This window comes from Grampus griseus (genome assembly GCF_964374135.1).
Source record: "Grampus griseus genome assembly, chromosome: 20".
Lineage (NCBI taxonomy): Eukaryota > Metazoa > Chordata > Mammalia > Artiodactyla > Delphinidae > Grampus > Grampus griseus.
Window position 1 is genome coordinate 17,061,356 of NC_139014.1, and position 15,250 is coordinate 17,076,605.

At 51.3% G+C, this 15,250-nt stretch overlaps 1 protein-coding gene across 4 annotated transcripts in view; it reads left to right on the forward strand.

Annotated features, from left to right (window-relative positions):
• The window catches only part of ARHGAP27 (Rho GTPase activating protein 27), a gene marked incomplete at its 5' end in the record, with an annotated part of 30,439 nt that extends 29,436 nt beyond the window's left edge, over positions 1-1,003 (forward strand). For 3 of the 4 annotated variants that reach the window (XM_082679364.1, XM_082679365.1, XM_082679366.1), the window contains 4 exons: positions 66-143; positions 230-364; positions 522-627; positions 734-1,003. In XM_082679364.1, the coding sequence (XP_082535490.1) occupies positions 66-143; positions 230-364; positions 522-627; positions 734-911 (497 nt within the window). In that variant the 3' untranslated portion in view covers positions 912-1,003. The remainder of the gene's footprint in view (positions 1-65; positions 144-229; positions 365-521; positions 628-733) is intronic. The other variant, XM_082679367.1, reaches the window with a different exon arrangement.
• Between the last annotated feature and the right edge of the window lie 14,247 nt (positions 1,004-15,250).

Genomic DNA, 15,250 nt, shown 5'->3' on the forward strand with positions numbered 1-15,250 from the left:
GAATCATAGCAGGGGCTTTAGCGCCATCCCACCGAACCCGCGGTCAGCGCCTCCCTCCGCTACAGGGCTGGACATCGACGGTCTATACCGCATCAGTGGAAACCTGGCCACCATCCAGAAGCTGCGCTATAAGGTGGACCACGGTGAGGCCCGTCCCCTGTCCCTGCCCCAGGCCCGAGGGCGCAAAGGGATGCTGACCTCCTCTTCCTCCCTTCCCCCCTTTCCGCAGATGAACGTCTGGACCTGGACGACGGACGCTGGGAGGACGTCCACGTAATCACCGGCGCCCTGAAGCTCTTCTTTCGAGAGCTGCCCGAGCCCCTCTTCCCCTTCTCGCACTTCCCCCAGTTCATCGCAGCCATCAGTGAGCGCCTGAGGGAGGTGGGGCGGATGGGGTAGGGGTGGGGCTGGGCTGCCTCAGGCACCCGTCTGGCTGGGACCGCCCCCGCAAAATACTGGAAGTCAGCCCCCTCTGTTTCCCTCCCTCTCTTCTCTCTGCCTCTGACCCTTCCCCTGCCCAGAGCTGCAGGACCAGGCCCAGCGCAGCCGCTGTATTCAGAGCCTGGTGCGCTCGCTGCCCGCCCCCAACCACGACACAATGCGGCTGCTCTTCCAGCACCTGTGCAGGTGAGCCGGGGAGCCGCAGGGGAATGGGGAGGCGGGCCTGATAGGACCCTCCCCCGCACGCCTCCCCCCAGCTCTGGGCCCTGATTCCACCCCACCCCCACCGCAGGGTGATCGAGCACGGAGAACAGAACCGCATGTCCGTGCAGAGCGTGGCCATAGTGTTCGGGCCCACGCTGCTGCGGCCCGAGACAGAGGAAACCAGCATGCCCATGACCATGGTGTTCCAGAACCAGGTGGTGGAGCTCATCCTGCAGCAGTGCGCAGACGTCTTCCCGCCGCACTGACCGCGGGCCCGCACCCCTACCCCCGCTGCTGGCGCTGCGGACCTGGGAGTGGGGGCGGCGACAGTGGTCCTGCATAGAAGCGGGGCGGCTGGAAGCCACGCGGCTGGACTCACTATCTCTGAGACCCTCCGCCTCCCGCCAGTCCGCAGGCCCGTGCGAGTTCTGCACCTCTCGGTTCTGAGGGTATGGTGACCTCTGGTGGGCAGTTCGCAAAATGTGATTTTTTTTTTTTTTTTTTTTTCCTCTGATTTGGCCTGTTTGGGGGTTAATTGGGCTCTATTCTTTATCACAGCGCCACCTACTGTGCGTGTGCGAGAACGAGGGGTGGGGGGAGAGTTTTCTGGGACGGCCGCTGTCGCGAGGAGGAATTTGGCCGAAGGGCTTCCTGGCTTCGTCAGGCCTGCACCTGGTGGAGGCCTTCAGGGAGGCCCTGTGGGTCCCCGGCCCGTGCGTGGCACTGTGCCCATCATGAAGCAGCAATCGACAACCTCCCTGCTGCGGAAACAGGACTGAGCCGGGCCTCCGGCGGGCAGCTGAAGCTACCTTTCCCCGGGCCTCTGGGCTGAAGCTCCTGCCAGGCCCAATCACTGGCTGGCTGTAGACCCTCTTCATTGACTTTCCTGTTGGGGTTCTGGGCCTCTGCCCTCCCTGATCCACTTGCGCTCTGTGCAGGGGTTCTTCCTGGTCACTAAATGTGTGCTCTGCACCTGCCACTTGACTTGCACCATTTCTACTAGTAATGCCGTCTTGCAGATGACGAGACTGAGGCGTACAAAGGCAACGTGCCTGGTTCAGGGTCTGGGGGGTGATCGGACTCCTCTCACACCAGAGCACAGCCTCCTGTGAGGGTGAAATCAGCCCTTTCAGCTACCCCTCAACCCCAGCATGGCCTCACGATAAAGCAGGGAAACGAAGCTGAGTGGGTTCTGTCTGGGCCTGGGGAGGTCCCTGAGGCAAAGAGGGAATCTGCCGCAGCTGTTCTTCTCTGGGGGAGGGGAAGTAGCACTGGCAGGAGCTCCTAGCCCCTCTCAGTGCCTCGGCTGTCAGGTAGGCCTCCCTGGTGCCCACCTTGCCATGAAGAGCTGGGAGGGAGACCCGATGGGTAGGGGGAAGGAGGGCACATCCTCAGAAAAGGAAGCGTGGACGCTGCGGTCATCAGCCCCCCTTCCCTTCTTGTACACAAACGACCTCAGTATATGGGTCTCAGCCCCCTGGCCCACCGGCCCGTTCATGTGTTCAAACAATAATAGCTAATATTTATTGACATTTGCACCATATCATCTCACTTGTTTCTCACAGCCGATATTTATTATCTGCTCTTCTGTGCCAGGCACTGTGCTCTGGGGCGGGGGTACCGCACACGGCCTCCCTGGTGGAGCGTATGGTTCGGCGGGCAGGGCTGACCGAAGCCCGCCCCTAATGCCAGAGGGGCTGGGGCAAGAGGAGAAGTGGAGGCCTCATACCATACGGCAACATGTCGTAAAGCTACAAATCAAGCTAACAAGTGTTCAATAAAATGTGTTCTATTCTCCTACTTTGACAAATATCTTTCATGATGACCTGGGAGGCCAGGGGTTTTTTTTTGTTTTTTCGTTTTGCCTTGCCATGCGGCTCGTGGGAGCTTAGTGCCCCAACCAGGGATCGAACCTGCGCCCGAGGCAGTGAAAGCAAGGAGTCCTAACCACTGGACCGCCAGGGAATCCCCGAAGGCCAGGTTCTAACATAAACTTCTTTGACTCTTCCGAATTCCAGGCCCAGATGGCTGGCATGAGAAGAGCTGGCTCTGCTCTCAGCCACACACACCGTATCTTCCCACCCTCAGAGCATCCTGGCCCAAGGGGAGGTGGACACAGCAGTGCAATCTGCTGCCCCTTGGCCACCCCACATGGTCCACCCACTGAGGGAATGGGCCTGGGGTCCCACGTGTCAGGAGCATGGTCTAAAGGGATGGGCCTGGGCTCCAAGGGGGCACCAAAGATTCCTCATCCTGGGGGGAGAGGCACAGACAGAGAAGGTCCAGAGCTAAAGTGGGACCCATGGCAGGGCAGAGACCCCTCTCACAGGTCTAAGGGCGGAACTGGACGGATATTAAACACCCAACTACTTGGTTAACCATGTTGGTACGGGAGCTGAGAAAAGCACAGGGTGCTCTGAAGGTGTGTCACTGGGGTGTGACTGTCCCCCAGGGGGCCAAGATGTCTCTGCTGAAGCCACATTTGAGCCAAGCACTAAAGAATGAGGAGGAGTCAACAAGGTGAGGAATTAAGGGAAAGGTGTCTAGTCAGAGGGAACAGCATGTGCAAAGGCTCTGAGGCAAGAAGTCTTGTGGGGAGAACAAAATCTGAGCGAGGACCATCGTGACTGGAGCCCACAAAGCCAGCAGGCCTGGGGGGGAGGTGATGCTGGAGAGGCTGACGGGGCAGAGTGCACAGGGCCTTGTGGACCACGATGAATGGGGACCTGTGGCAGGACAGTGGCAGGAGGATCCTTGGGCAGGAAGGTCTTGGGAAGTGTCAGCTCCCCACCCCACCCCAAGCTTTTGACCCTGCCAAGAGCTTGGTGGGCAGCAAGTAATGTGGGCAGCTGCAGGCACGGATGTCCCAGAATCATCACATACTATTCCCAGGAGGAGCTTCAGAAATCAACTACTGCCAGAGAGTAAACTCCTGGAGAGATGAGCTGTAACTCACCTGAGGTCACACGGCAGGTTGGCGGCAGAGCCTGCCCAGAGCTTCATGCCCACGGTCTGAGCACCTACGTGAGCCCCACCAGAAGGTTGAGCTCAGCCATAACCCTCAGCTGCGAGCACAGTGCCTGGCGAGCACAGTGCATGGCGAGCACTGCAGGTGCACAGTGAACACGTTTGGGGTGAATTGGATTTTGTCTGGAGACACAAAGATACATAGAAAGAGTATATGTATACTCGTATATATAGAAAGAGTGTCTGCCCTCTTGAAGTACCATCTGGTTGGGTGATAGACAAAAATAAGTGACACAGTTGATAAGGGCTGCCCCAGGGGGCAGCCTCTGCCCCCCTCCCAGCAGATACCCCATGTCCTCCGACAGCCAGGCATCTGCCCTGACGCTGCCCTAGAAGAGGCTTCCGGTGTCCACCTGTTTGCTAAGTCCCGTGGACGCGCCCAGCCTTCATGTGAGTGGACTTGTGAACTGCCTGTCATCCTCCTAGACAAGCTGTCCTTTGCTCACAGCAACATGGGTCTTTGCCCAGCCTGTAAATGGCGATGCCCCGGGCCCACTGCTCTCTCCTCTCCGCCTCCCTGATGGCGCTCACCCGTTCCACTCTGGGGACTGTCATCAAGCCTGCACGTGCATCACTCAGAGCTCTGTCACCAGCCTGAACCGCTCGCTTCCGAGTTCCAAGTGCAAATGTCCACCTGCACGGGTGGCTGCCAGGCACTGCACTGCCTAAAACAAAACTGAAGCCAGCCCCTCCCACTATTTCAGGGCACAGCACATCCATGCACCCAGGGCTTCTTCCCTTCCGCATCCAGTCAGCTTCCAAGTCCCTATCTTCTACCCGCTAAAGATTTCCGGGATCTGCCTCTCCCACCCCTGCTCAGCCTCTCATCTGGATGGACTCCTCCACTTCCAGTTCCATCGCCCACTTAGCAGCCATCTGACCATGGCACTCTGGTGTGTGGCCTCTGAGGCCCTCCCCAACCATGCCTCCCACCTCTCTGCACAGCAGCTGTGCCCATGCCTGTAGCTCCCAGCACACTCCGGAATGTTCCTTGCCTGCATGCCTTTGGGCTCACAGTCCCCTGTCTTCCTCCCTTTCTCCTGGCTAATTTCTCCTTCTCCTCTCAGCCTCAGCTCACACCTGCCCCCACACCCCTCCTCAGATCTCTCATACGTGCCTCTCTCCCTCATCACACTTTCCTGGCTGTAACGGAATTGTGCTTTCATAGCCTTCACTTCCCCGCTAGGCTAAGGGCTACGTGTCTTCCAGGTTCATCCATGTAGTCCATGGAGGTACGTCACTCACTCTTACGGCCAAATAGCATTCCATTGTATGGACATGCCACATTTTTTTATCCATTCACTAACTGATGGATGTTTGGATTGTTTCCACTTTGGGGCTGTTATGAATAATGCTGTTGTGAACATTCAGGTGCGAGTTTTTATGGGAAATACTGTCTTAGCATGGGCTTCTATAACAAAATAACATAGACTGGGTAGCTTCAACAACAGAAATTATTTCTCACAGCTCTGGAAACTGGAAGTCTGAGATCAGTGTGGCAGCAGAGTGGGGTTGTGGTGAGGGCTCTCATCCTGGCTTGCAGATGGCTGCCTTCTTGCTGTGACCTCACACGGCACGGCGGGAGAGAGGGAGCTCATCTCTCCCTCTTCTTTTCTTTTTTTTTTTTTTAAGAGTAAAAATTATTTATTCATCAACATTTTGGGGGGTAAACTTAACAGTAGCCAAGCACTGACTACCATTCACCAGTTTCATTTTAAGGGGAAAGTGAATAAGACATCTTGAAAATTCATTCTGGTTATCCTTTGCTGCACTTTAAAAAATGGGGACCAACCAGCTCATTATAATGCCTCACCCAACATCGTGGAAGCTTAAAAGCTTACTTTGCATTGTCTGAAAACATAATTTATTTCAGCTTTTGTTTCTCGGAGCTCCAGAGCAGCCTTTTTTCCGAGACTGATCCCCACAGATGTATTTGTGATACCCAGGAGGACACCAGCATACCTGCAGAAACATTTTCATAAAGGTTTATTATTGTGTTACACATGTAAGTAGCCTCTGTCAATAGATAGCTATACCCAAGCTATACTCCCAAGCTGTAGTTTTGTGAAATTTTATGTCTAAATGAAATGTCTTACTGAAATAAGACTAAATATTTAGCTGGTGAAAAACTTGCCTTTCAATGCTTAATTAGCCTTCTAACTCATATAGAGGATCACAGCCATTGAAATGATCCCGTTTTTAAAAGTGATACAGAAAAGTGCTAAGATACGATTTTCATACACGACTATATCTAGATAGGAAGTTTGATGTGTCTTAAAATTTTTTTTAAGTTAAAAAAGTTTATTTCCTGATTTAAAACTTTACATGATTGTTAAAAAAATTTTTAAAAAGAGAAATACAATAAAACAAACAAACAAAACTGAGGCCCAGCAGTGTTAAGGGAAGGGTTCTTTGTCCACTTGGCGACCAGAGCATCAGAGGTGGAAGAGCGCCCCCTCAGGCCAGTACAGGAGGGAATGCATTGGGATTAACAAGCGAGTCCCCCCAGGTAGAATCGGGGCTGTGAGGTCCAGTCCCCTGTGCCCTCCAAGAGGGAATATTCTTTTTCTGTTGCCAGCCTCAGAGGAGGGCTTGGTATACTAAAGGAGTGGGCACTTTTCCTTCCGTGAACTTCATCCTATGTGGCCCACCAGGTGCCACAAGATAAACAGGTAGGTGGAGGCTTCCCTGGTGGCGCAGTGGTTAAGAATCCACCTGCCAATGCAGGGGACACGGGTTCGAGCCCTGGTCCGCGAAGATCCCACATGCCGCGGAGCAACTAAGCCCCTTGCACCACAACTACTGAAGTCTGCGTGCCTAGAGCCCATGCTCCGCAACGAGAGAAGCCACCGCAATGAGAAGCCTGTGCACCACAACGAAGAGTAGCCTCTGCTCACCACAACTTGAGAAAGCCCGCGCAGCAACAAAGACCCAACACAAAAATAAATAAATAAATAAATGTGTTAAAAAAAACAAAAGCAAAATCTAGGTGATATGGCCAGGTATGCTTTTTTTTCTTTTCGTAAGCTTTTTATTTTGAAAGAATTATTGACTCACAGGAAGTCACATGAATAGTACCAAGAGGTCCCGTGTACCCATCACCTAGCTTCCCCCAGTGGTGACAACTTACATAACTGTAGTGTTACGAAAACCAGAAAAGTGATTGACATTAGACACAACTAGACTACAGACCTCACTCAATTTCACCATTTTGGGCATGCACTTATTTTTTTATATGTCTTTGTGTTTAATTCTATGACATTTTATTACATGTATAGATTCATATAACCACCACCACAATCAAGACACAGAACTGTTCCATCACCTTAAAAGAAATCCCTTCTGCTGGCCTTTTATAGCCACACCCTCCCTCCCTTTCCTTAAGGCCTGGCAATCTTGTCAGTTCTCCATCTCTATCATTGTGTCATTTCAAGAATGTTACATAATGGAATCATAAAGTATGTAACCTTTTGAGGTTGGCTTTTTGCACTCAGCATAATGTGCTTAAGAGCCATTTAAGTCACTGCGAGTACCGATAGTTCATTACTTGTTATCACGGAGTAGTATTCCACAGATATGTTTTAAAGAGATTCTCCCAGCTGTGGGTGGAGGAGGGAGGGAGGGAGACCAATTAGGAAGCTGCTGGAGTCCAGGTAAACATCACAAGCCAGACCTGTGTCCTGACGGGGCTCCTCATCACTTCCTGCCACTGAAACTGGCCCTCGGTGTGTTCCGGCCACGTGGATCAGGGTCGGCAGCAGAGAGGAGGGATTGGGGTCGTTGAAGCTGAGCTGGCAGTAGGGGGCGCCAGAGGTCTTTTGCCCAAAGGGCGATTCCCAACCCCGAACACCAGGGAGGATTTGCTAGCGCTGTGGGCCGCTGTGGGCATGCGCCAAGAGAACCTAGAGTCTTGACCCCCTCCAGCCCTCAGCCCCAAAGTTTCAGTGCAGCCCTGAGTTCCAAGGCTGGGGGATGAGGCTGATGACCCGTAGTGGGGGAGGAGGCAAGGTGAGGCCTGGACTAGGAGAAGGTGCGGAGGGAGAGAGCTCTGGCCCTTCGTCAGCCCAGGGCTCCCCATCAGGAGGTGGCTCGGAGCTCAGGCCACCGGGCTGGACCTTGGCACTTCCTGCCCCATCCACCCTTCTCCATCTCTGACAGATGCCCTCAGTTCTCCGTCCACTCTTCCGAGAACGCTCCCAAGACCCTGGAGCGCCCATACTCTACCCGGCTCTCACATACCTCTCTGAAAGATGTCTTCCAGCACATGCCTACCCCTTCTCCCGGGGCTTGTCCAGGGCGCTCCGGGCTGTGTGGAGTGCGCAGAGTGGACACTGGCTGCGCAGCGTGCGGGCGCCTCCTAACGGCTGGGGGCTGGGAAGAGAAGGGGCGTTGTCAGGGGCTCTGGCTCCCGTGGGCTCGGTGGCAGGCACTCTCCTCGAAATCTGCACTGGCCCCATCACCTTCTGAATTCAGCCCACTGTCTCGGCATGATCTCAAGCCTGTCCCGGGTTTCTGGTCCTCTGGCTTTGCTCCACCCCTCCTGTGCTTGTGGATCCTGGCTGCCACAACTCACCAAGCAGCTTTCCACCTCCTCGCCCTTGCTCAGGCTGGTCCTTCTCTGTCAAGGCCCTTGCCCCCATTCTCTAGCTCCATGCCCACCCCTCCAGGAAGCCTAGCGCATACTAGGTTCAAAAAGCGGGAGTTCCCATCCTCTGAGCTCCCACGACATACATCAACTGTGCTTCCATAATAGAATATTTCTCATGCAGCCTTGCCTAATCATTTGTAGTTCACACAACTTCCTCCCCCAGAGACTTCACATTCATCTCTGATTCCCCAGAGCCTGGTACTCAGAAGACACCAAGTAAAGTCTGATTGAATAAATGAATGAATGCATCAGTTAAAAGATCTTTGAAACCCTCTTCCTGTGACCCACTTCCACCCTCCTCCTCCTCTGATGACTCCTCCGTGGTTTACTTTGAGGGTGTTCCTTCCCCTGCTGCCTCTAAAGGCTGGCATTCCACCCTCCCTTCCGCACAGTTCACTCTGTCCCTCTCGCTAGGCAAGCTCACTCACGCCGACAGCTTTAATGGCTGCGTTGACTCCCACAGGCCCCCAATCCACCCCATGGCCCAGAGCCCTGAGCCACGTGCATACTTTGCTGGTCCTTATCTGTCTTTCCCACCGTCCATCTTTCCCATGAATGTTAAACTCCATCAGAGCAGAAATCTTATCTGTCTGATCCACTGCTGTACCCCTGGCACCCATACGCGTTCAGTGAATATTTGTGAAATGAATAAAAAAACGGAGACTCTCCCTGTGAGGTCCTGCAAACAGTTCAAATTCAACGCATTCCAGATAGATTTCACCACCTCCTCCCTCCCATGATTGGCTTCTCCAGTCTTTGCTATCCCCCTCCTCCCAGTCCAACTTAGAAATCCCACAGTCCCCCAGACATCTTCTTTTTCTCTCTTAACCCATCAATCAGCCACTACGTTGCCCAGATTCTACCTCTTGTCTTTCCAGTCCCCACACTCACCCCCAGCCCCTGGCTCACCCCTGGTTTAGACCCTTGACACTTACCACCTGGACTTCTTCAACTTCTCCTAACTTAGGTTCCTCACCTCTATTTTTGTTTTTTTATTCACATTGTTATCTGAACGATTTTCTAAAACATCAGTTTTATTATGTCAACCCCTTAGTTTAACCTCCTTCGTTAAAACCCTCTTCGCTGGGCCTCCCTGGTGGCGCAGTGGTTGAGAGTTCGCCTGCCGATGCAGGGGACATGGGTTCGTGCCCCGGTCCGGGAGGATCCTACATGCCGCGGAGCGGCTAGGCCCGTGAGCCACGGCCGCTGAGCCTGCGCGTCCAAAGGCTGTGCTCCGCGACGGGAGAGACCACAACAGTGAGAGGCCCGCGTACCGCAAAAAAAAAAAAACCAAAAAAAAACCCTCCTCGCATCCACCATCTCCTAACTATTGTGCAGACTTCACACAGTGGGTGGCATAATTATAGGAGGCTCAAGGACAAAGGGTACACTGGGGTGATAATTAACATGGAGCTGCAAAATGAGAAAATTATATCTTTTCTAATTTTTTCCAACCTCCTGAAGACATCAAGGAGAAAGTCTCCACGAATGTCTTTAACACCTCCTTTTCACTTGCTAATCTCTTAATAGGATTCTATCCATTCTGCCAGCCATGAGATATTTAGCTAGAATGTAATAACATTGTCTTATTTTTATTTTATGTATTTTGCCTACTATCTATGACACGTGATATTGGTTTTTTAGTTATAGTAGTAATGGCCCATAAAATAAATTTACTTGGGAAAAGATTGTAAATCATATATCCATCAAAGGACTAACATCCAGTATATATAAAGAACTCTTACTTATCAATAAGAAAAAAGGAATAGAAATTAAAAATCAAATAGAAAAATGAGCAAAAGACTTAAACGCTTCAAAAAAAAAAGGCCATATATAAGTGACCAATGAACAGATGAGAAGTGCTCAACTGCATTAGTCATCAGAGAAGTATGAATTAAAATCACAGTTTGATATCCCTGTACATGCACCAGGACTAAAAAGAAAAAGATTTTCAGTATCACATGTTGGTAGGACTGTGGAGTAATTGGAACTCTGACCCACTGGTAGTGAGGATGTAATTTATGACAGCTACTTTGGGAAATTGGCCATATCCACTCATGTTGGGCATTTCCATACTACCCTCTGACCCAGGAACTCAACTTCTGGGTATGATCCCAACAGATATGAGCACATGTGTTCACCAAGAGTCGTGCACAAGAATGCTCATAGCAGCTTTACTCATAACAGCCAGAAACTGAAAACAAGCTACATGTCAGTAGAATGGAGAAATAACATTCTGGTATATACACATAATGAAATATTGTATAAAAGTGAGAATGAATAAATTAAACTACACAAATGTTGAGCCAGACACATTAAAAGAACAGCCTTTATATGAATGGTTCCATTTATATGAAGTTCAAAAGCAAACAAAACTAATCTATGCTGTTACAACTCAGGGAGTGGCTACCTGCGGGGCTATGTCTGGCAGGTGGCACAAGACCGGCTGCTGAGGGCTCATAATATTCTGTTATTGACCTGAGTGAAAAATTGCTTTTTTTTTTGCGGTACGCGGGTCTCTCACTGTTGGGGCCCCTCCCATTGCGGAGCACAGGCTCCGGACGCGCAGGCTCAGCGGCCATGGCTCACGGGCTCAGCCGCTCCACGGCATGTGGGATCCTCCCGGACCGGGGCAAGAACCTATGTCCACTGCATCGGCAGGCGGACTCTCAACCACTGCGCTTTTTTTTAACGTGAGTGAAAGTTAATTGATTTGTGTACTTCTTCATATGTGTTGTATGTCAAGAAAAAAATTACTTAAATAAGTTTTTAAAAAGTGGAACATTTAAAGACAAGCATTTAGGGAAGGATAAATGAGGAGGTTGGGATTAACATACACACACTGCTATATATAAAATAGGTAACCAGCAAGGACCTACCTATAGCACGGGGAACTATATTGAATATTTTGTAATAACCTATAAGGGAAAAGAATCTGAAAAAAAAATTTATGTATAACTGAATCACTTTGCTGTACATCTGAAACTAACGCAACATTGTAAATCAATTAAGAAATTTAAAAATAAAGAAAAATTTTAAAAAATAAAGACAAGCATTCAGACAATGAAAGTCTGAGGACACGACAGGTCTCTTGAAGATGGAGTGCAAATGGCCGACGTTCGGGGAGTTCTCAGGACTCAAGTCCGAATGGTCATACCTGGCTCCTCTGGTCCTGCATCATGTCATGGGGCAGTTCAGCGTGGTGGTTAGGAGCACAGATTTGGGAACCTGACAAACCTGAGTTGGAACCTGAGCTCTGCCACTGGCTGTGGGACTTCAGACAAGTTACCTAGCCTCTCTGGGCATCAGCGTCTTCATCTATAAATCACCTTAGAGGGTGATGGGCTTGATCAGAGGAACAACGTGGTCCAGTGCTGGGCACATAGAATGGCCTTGATAAATGGAGCCACACCCACTGCCTGACTGTCCCTGCCCAAGCCCTGCTGTATCACACCTTTTTGCACCCCCAAGTGTCTGTGCATGCTGTTCCCCTGGAACGCCCTTCTGTCTGGTGATCACACTGGCCCATCCTTCAATGCCCAGTTCAAGCACCTACCTTCCTACCTGATGCCAGGCCCCACAAGAGGCTAGCTCCGCCCTCTCTGCGCCATCCCACCCATGAACACATACAATATCCAGGCATACATCGTTTTACTGCACTTCACACACATTGCTTTTTTTTTTTTAATTGAAGCTTTGTGGCAACCCTGTGTGAAGCAAGCCTACAGGCACCATTTTTCCAACAAATTTGCTCACTTCATGTCTGTGTCACATTTTGGTAATTCTCACAATATTTCAAACTTTTTCATCATTATTATATTTTTATGGTGATCTTTAATGTTACTATTGCAAATAGATTAGGACTCTGAAGGCTCAGATGATGGTTAGCATTTTTTAACAATAAAGTATTTTTTTTTTATTTATTTATTTAACTTATTTTCTTTTTGGCTGCGTTGGGTCTTCGTCGCTGCACACAGGCTTTCTTTAGTTGCAGTGAGCGGGGGCTTCTCTTGTTGCAGAGCACAGGCTCTGGGCACGCGGGCTTCAATAGTTGTGGCACGTGGGCTCAGTAGTTGTGGCGCGTGGGCTCAGTAGTTGTGGCTTGCGGGCTCTAGAGCACAGGCTCAGTAGTTGTGGTGCACGGGCTTAGCTGCTCTGTGGCATGTGGGATCTTCCCAGATCAGGGCTCGCAACCATGTCCCTTGCATTGGCAGGCGGATTCTTAACCACTGCACCACCAGGGAAGCTCAATAAAGTATTTTTTTAGACATAACGCTATTGCACACTTAGTAGGCTACAGTACAGGATAAACATAAATTTATATGAACCGGGAAACCAAAAACTTTGTGTGACCCCTTTTATCAAGACATTTGCTTTACTGTGGTGGTGTGGAACTGAATCTGTAATATCTCCAAGGTGTACCTATACGTGGTTTTTTATTCCTTTAGTGGTTGGCACCTTCTTATAGGAGGAGACCCTCGATACATATTTGCCGAACGAAAGAATGATTGTAACTTCAAATGATTCTAACTTCTCTGCAGTTTCCTGGTGGGGTGGGGCAGGGGCTGGTTCCCTTTGCGTGCCTGTAAGAGCATCAGACACTCAGCCCCGTGTTAGGGACCTCATCCATCTCTGTGGAGAACGGGTACCACACGATGCGTTGTGGGTGAGTGGTTATCACCATGACGTCAGCCTCAAAGGTTAGGATGTCCCCAAGTCATCCCAGTTCCCTTTACCACCTTATATGGATAGGTCACCCACGAGAGTGACTCCAACTTCTACTTAACCTCTTGGTAGCCTAACAGGGTCCCTAAGCCAGGAACTTGCTGATTGAGACAATGACACCTAGTTTTCAGCTTTTACAGGTCGCTGTGCAGGACGGGAGGAGAGTAACTGAATGGGGCAACTCATTCCGATGTGACGTCACACGTGATCGAGTCCATGGCTCCCTTGGCGGTTTAGTAAATCGGGACACATTCCCTCGGCAAGACCCCCATTTGAAACCTGAGCAGCCCTCCAAGATCTGGTGACAACGGTCATGCCGCCTTCACCCCACCCCCTGCACCCCATGCTCTCCCCAAACATGCAGCCACTTACTCTGTACCCTGCCGGCCCCTCAGCCCAGAACAACGTGCCTCACCTTTTCAGCGTCTGAAATTCAACTCAAAGGTACCGTTATCACCAAGTACCAGATCCGTGGGAATAAGAGATGGAAAAGACAGGAATCCCAGCTATCCTATCTCCTAAGTGTAGACAGATACAGACAGAAATTCACAGAAGAGGGCGGTGAGTGCAGTGGGGGAGGGGTACAGGGGACCAGAGAAGAGGCATCAGATTTGGGCAGGGGCGGCTGGGGAAGGGGAAGGCTTCCCGGAGGAGGTTGATGTGTTGGTTGCTGATCAGTTTGCTTTCTGTTCCACTAGAATGTAAGCTCCACGAGGGCAGGGACCTCACACCTTGTCCTCAGCTGTTTTTCCAATGCCTGAAAGTCCGGGACAGGGACAGGCATAGAGCAGGTGTTCCAGGAGTATCGGTGAAGGAATCGGGCAAGAGCTGAGCTAAGATGTGCGGGATGAGTGAAAGCTGACCTTTCTGCAGGCTTTCTAGGAGGGGGGCACTTTGTGAACAAAGGGCTGGAGGTGGGAAAGGGCAGGACATGTGAGGGGAATGAGATGCAGCTGGGGTGGGAAGGGGCGGAGACTGGCGAGGGATGAGGCCGGAGAGACAGGCAGGGCGGAGAGGGCCAGACAGAGCCCCTGCCTCCCCCCGCTTGCTTTCTCTGATGAGTTCCCTCTGCCCCGGGCACTGCATCTGCACTTCCTCTACACCCTAAATCCTGCCTCGTGTTGCATGAGTTCATTCATCAGCGCTTACTGAGCACCTACTTCGTGCCAGGTGTGATGCAGGAGCAGAACACCCACCATGTGCAGCATTAGGCAGTTTCCAGAGTGATCCTGGCCCAGCCAGGATCACAGCGCATCCTCACAGGATCAGCCAGGATCAGCCAGGATCACAGCGCATCCTCACAGCAACGCTGGAGAGAGGGATCCCTCCATCTATCCATCCATTCATACACTCCGCAAATATATATTGACAGCTTAGTATGTGCCAGTTGCCAAGAATGTAAGTCGAGCAAGACCCCTCATCCGTGTGTGGCGGAGAGTAAATTTGTACACAAACCAGCAGGGTAATTCTAGGTGATGCTAAGTTCTGAGAAAGACACGGCAAACGGGGTGACGTGACCAGGAGTGACTGGCGGGGCTGCGCTGGGTGCGTGTGCGGAAGGCTCTCAGAGAAGGTGACATCTGAGAAGTTATCAGCCGTGGAAAGAGCAGGGCAGGCCGAGTGCACAGCAAGTGCAAAGGTGCTGAGGTGGGACAGTGCCGGGGGCATTGGAGGCGCAGAAGGAAGGCACTCTGCGTAGCTGGAAAACTAGAATATTCGATGAGGGTGAAGTGGAGAGTGGAAGGGATGAGACAGAGGCGGAAGCCAGCAGCCAGATTAGAAAAGATTTGTAGACGTTGGATTAATTCTGCAGTGAGATGTGAATCCATGGAAAGGTGTTAAGGAAGTGAGCTGATGTATCCTGAGTGAGGCTTGAACAAGACCATGGGGCTAAGCTGGAGGCAGCAGAGGTGAGAGATCAGCAACGATGGATGGTCTGTTTGTGGGGTAAAACAGGCAGAACCCACTGCAGGAAGCCTTGGTTTCTCTTCCAAACCTGCTTCTCCCCATCTGTCCCATCTCAGAAAAGTGGCCCCACGGCGTACCCTACTGCTCCAGCCAGAAATTTCCAAGTCCTTCCTGCACATCCTTTCTTCCTTTCACCCTCCACACAGGTTCAGTTCTGTCCGCGTTCACACCAGGAAAGTAGAACCGTCTCCAGACCAGGCCAGTGCCCTTCTGAGGGGCTGCGCCCAGGCAGCCTGG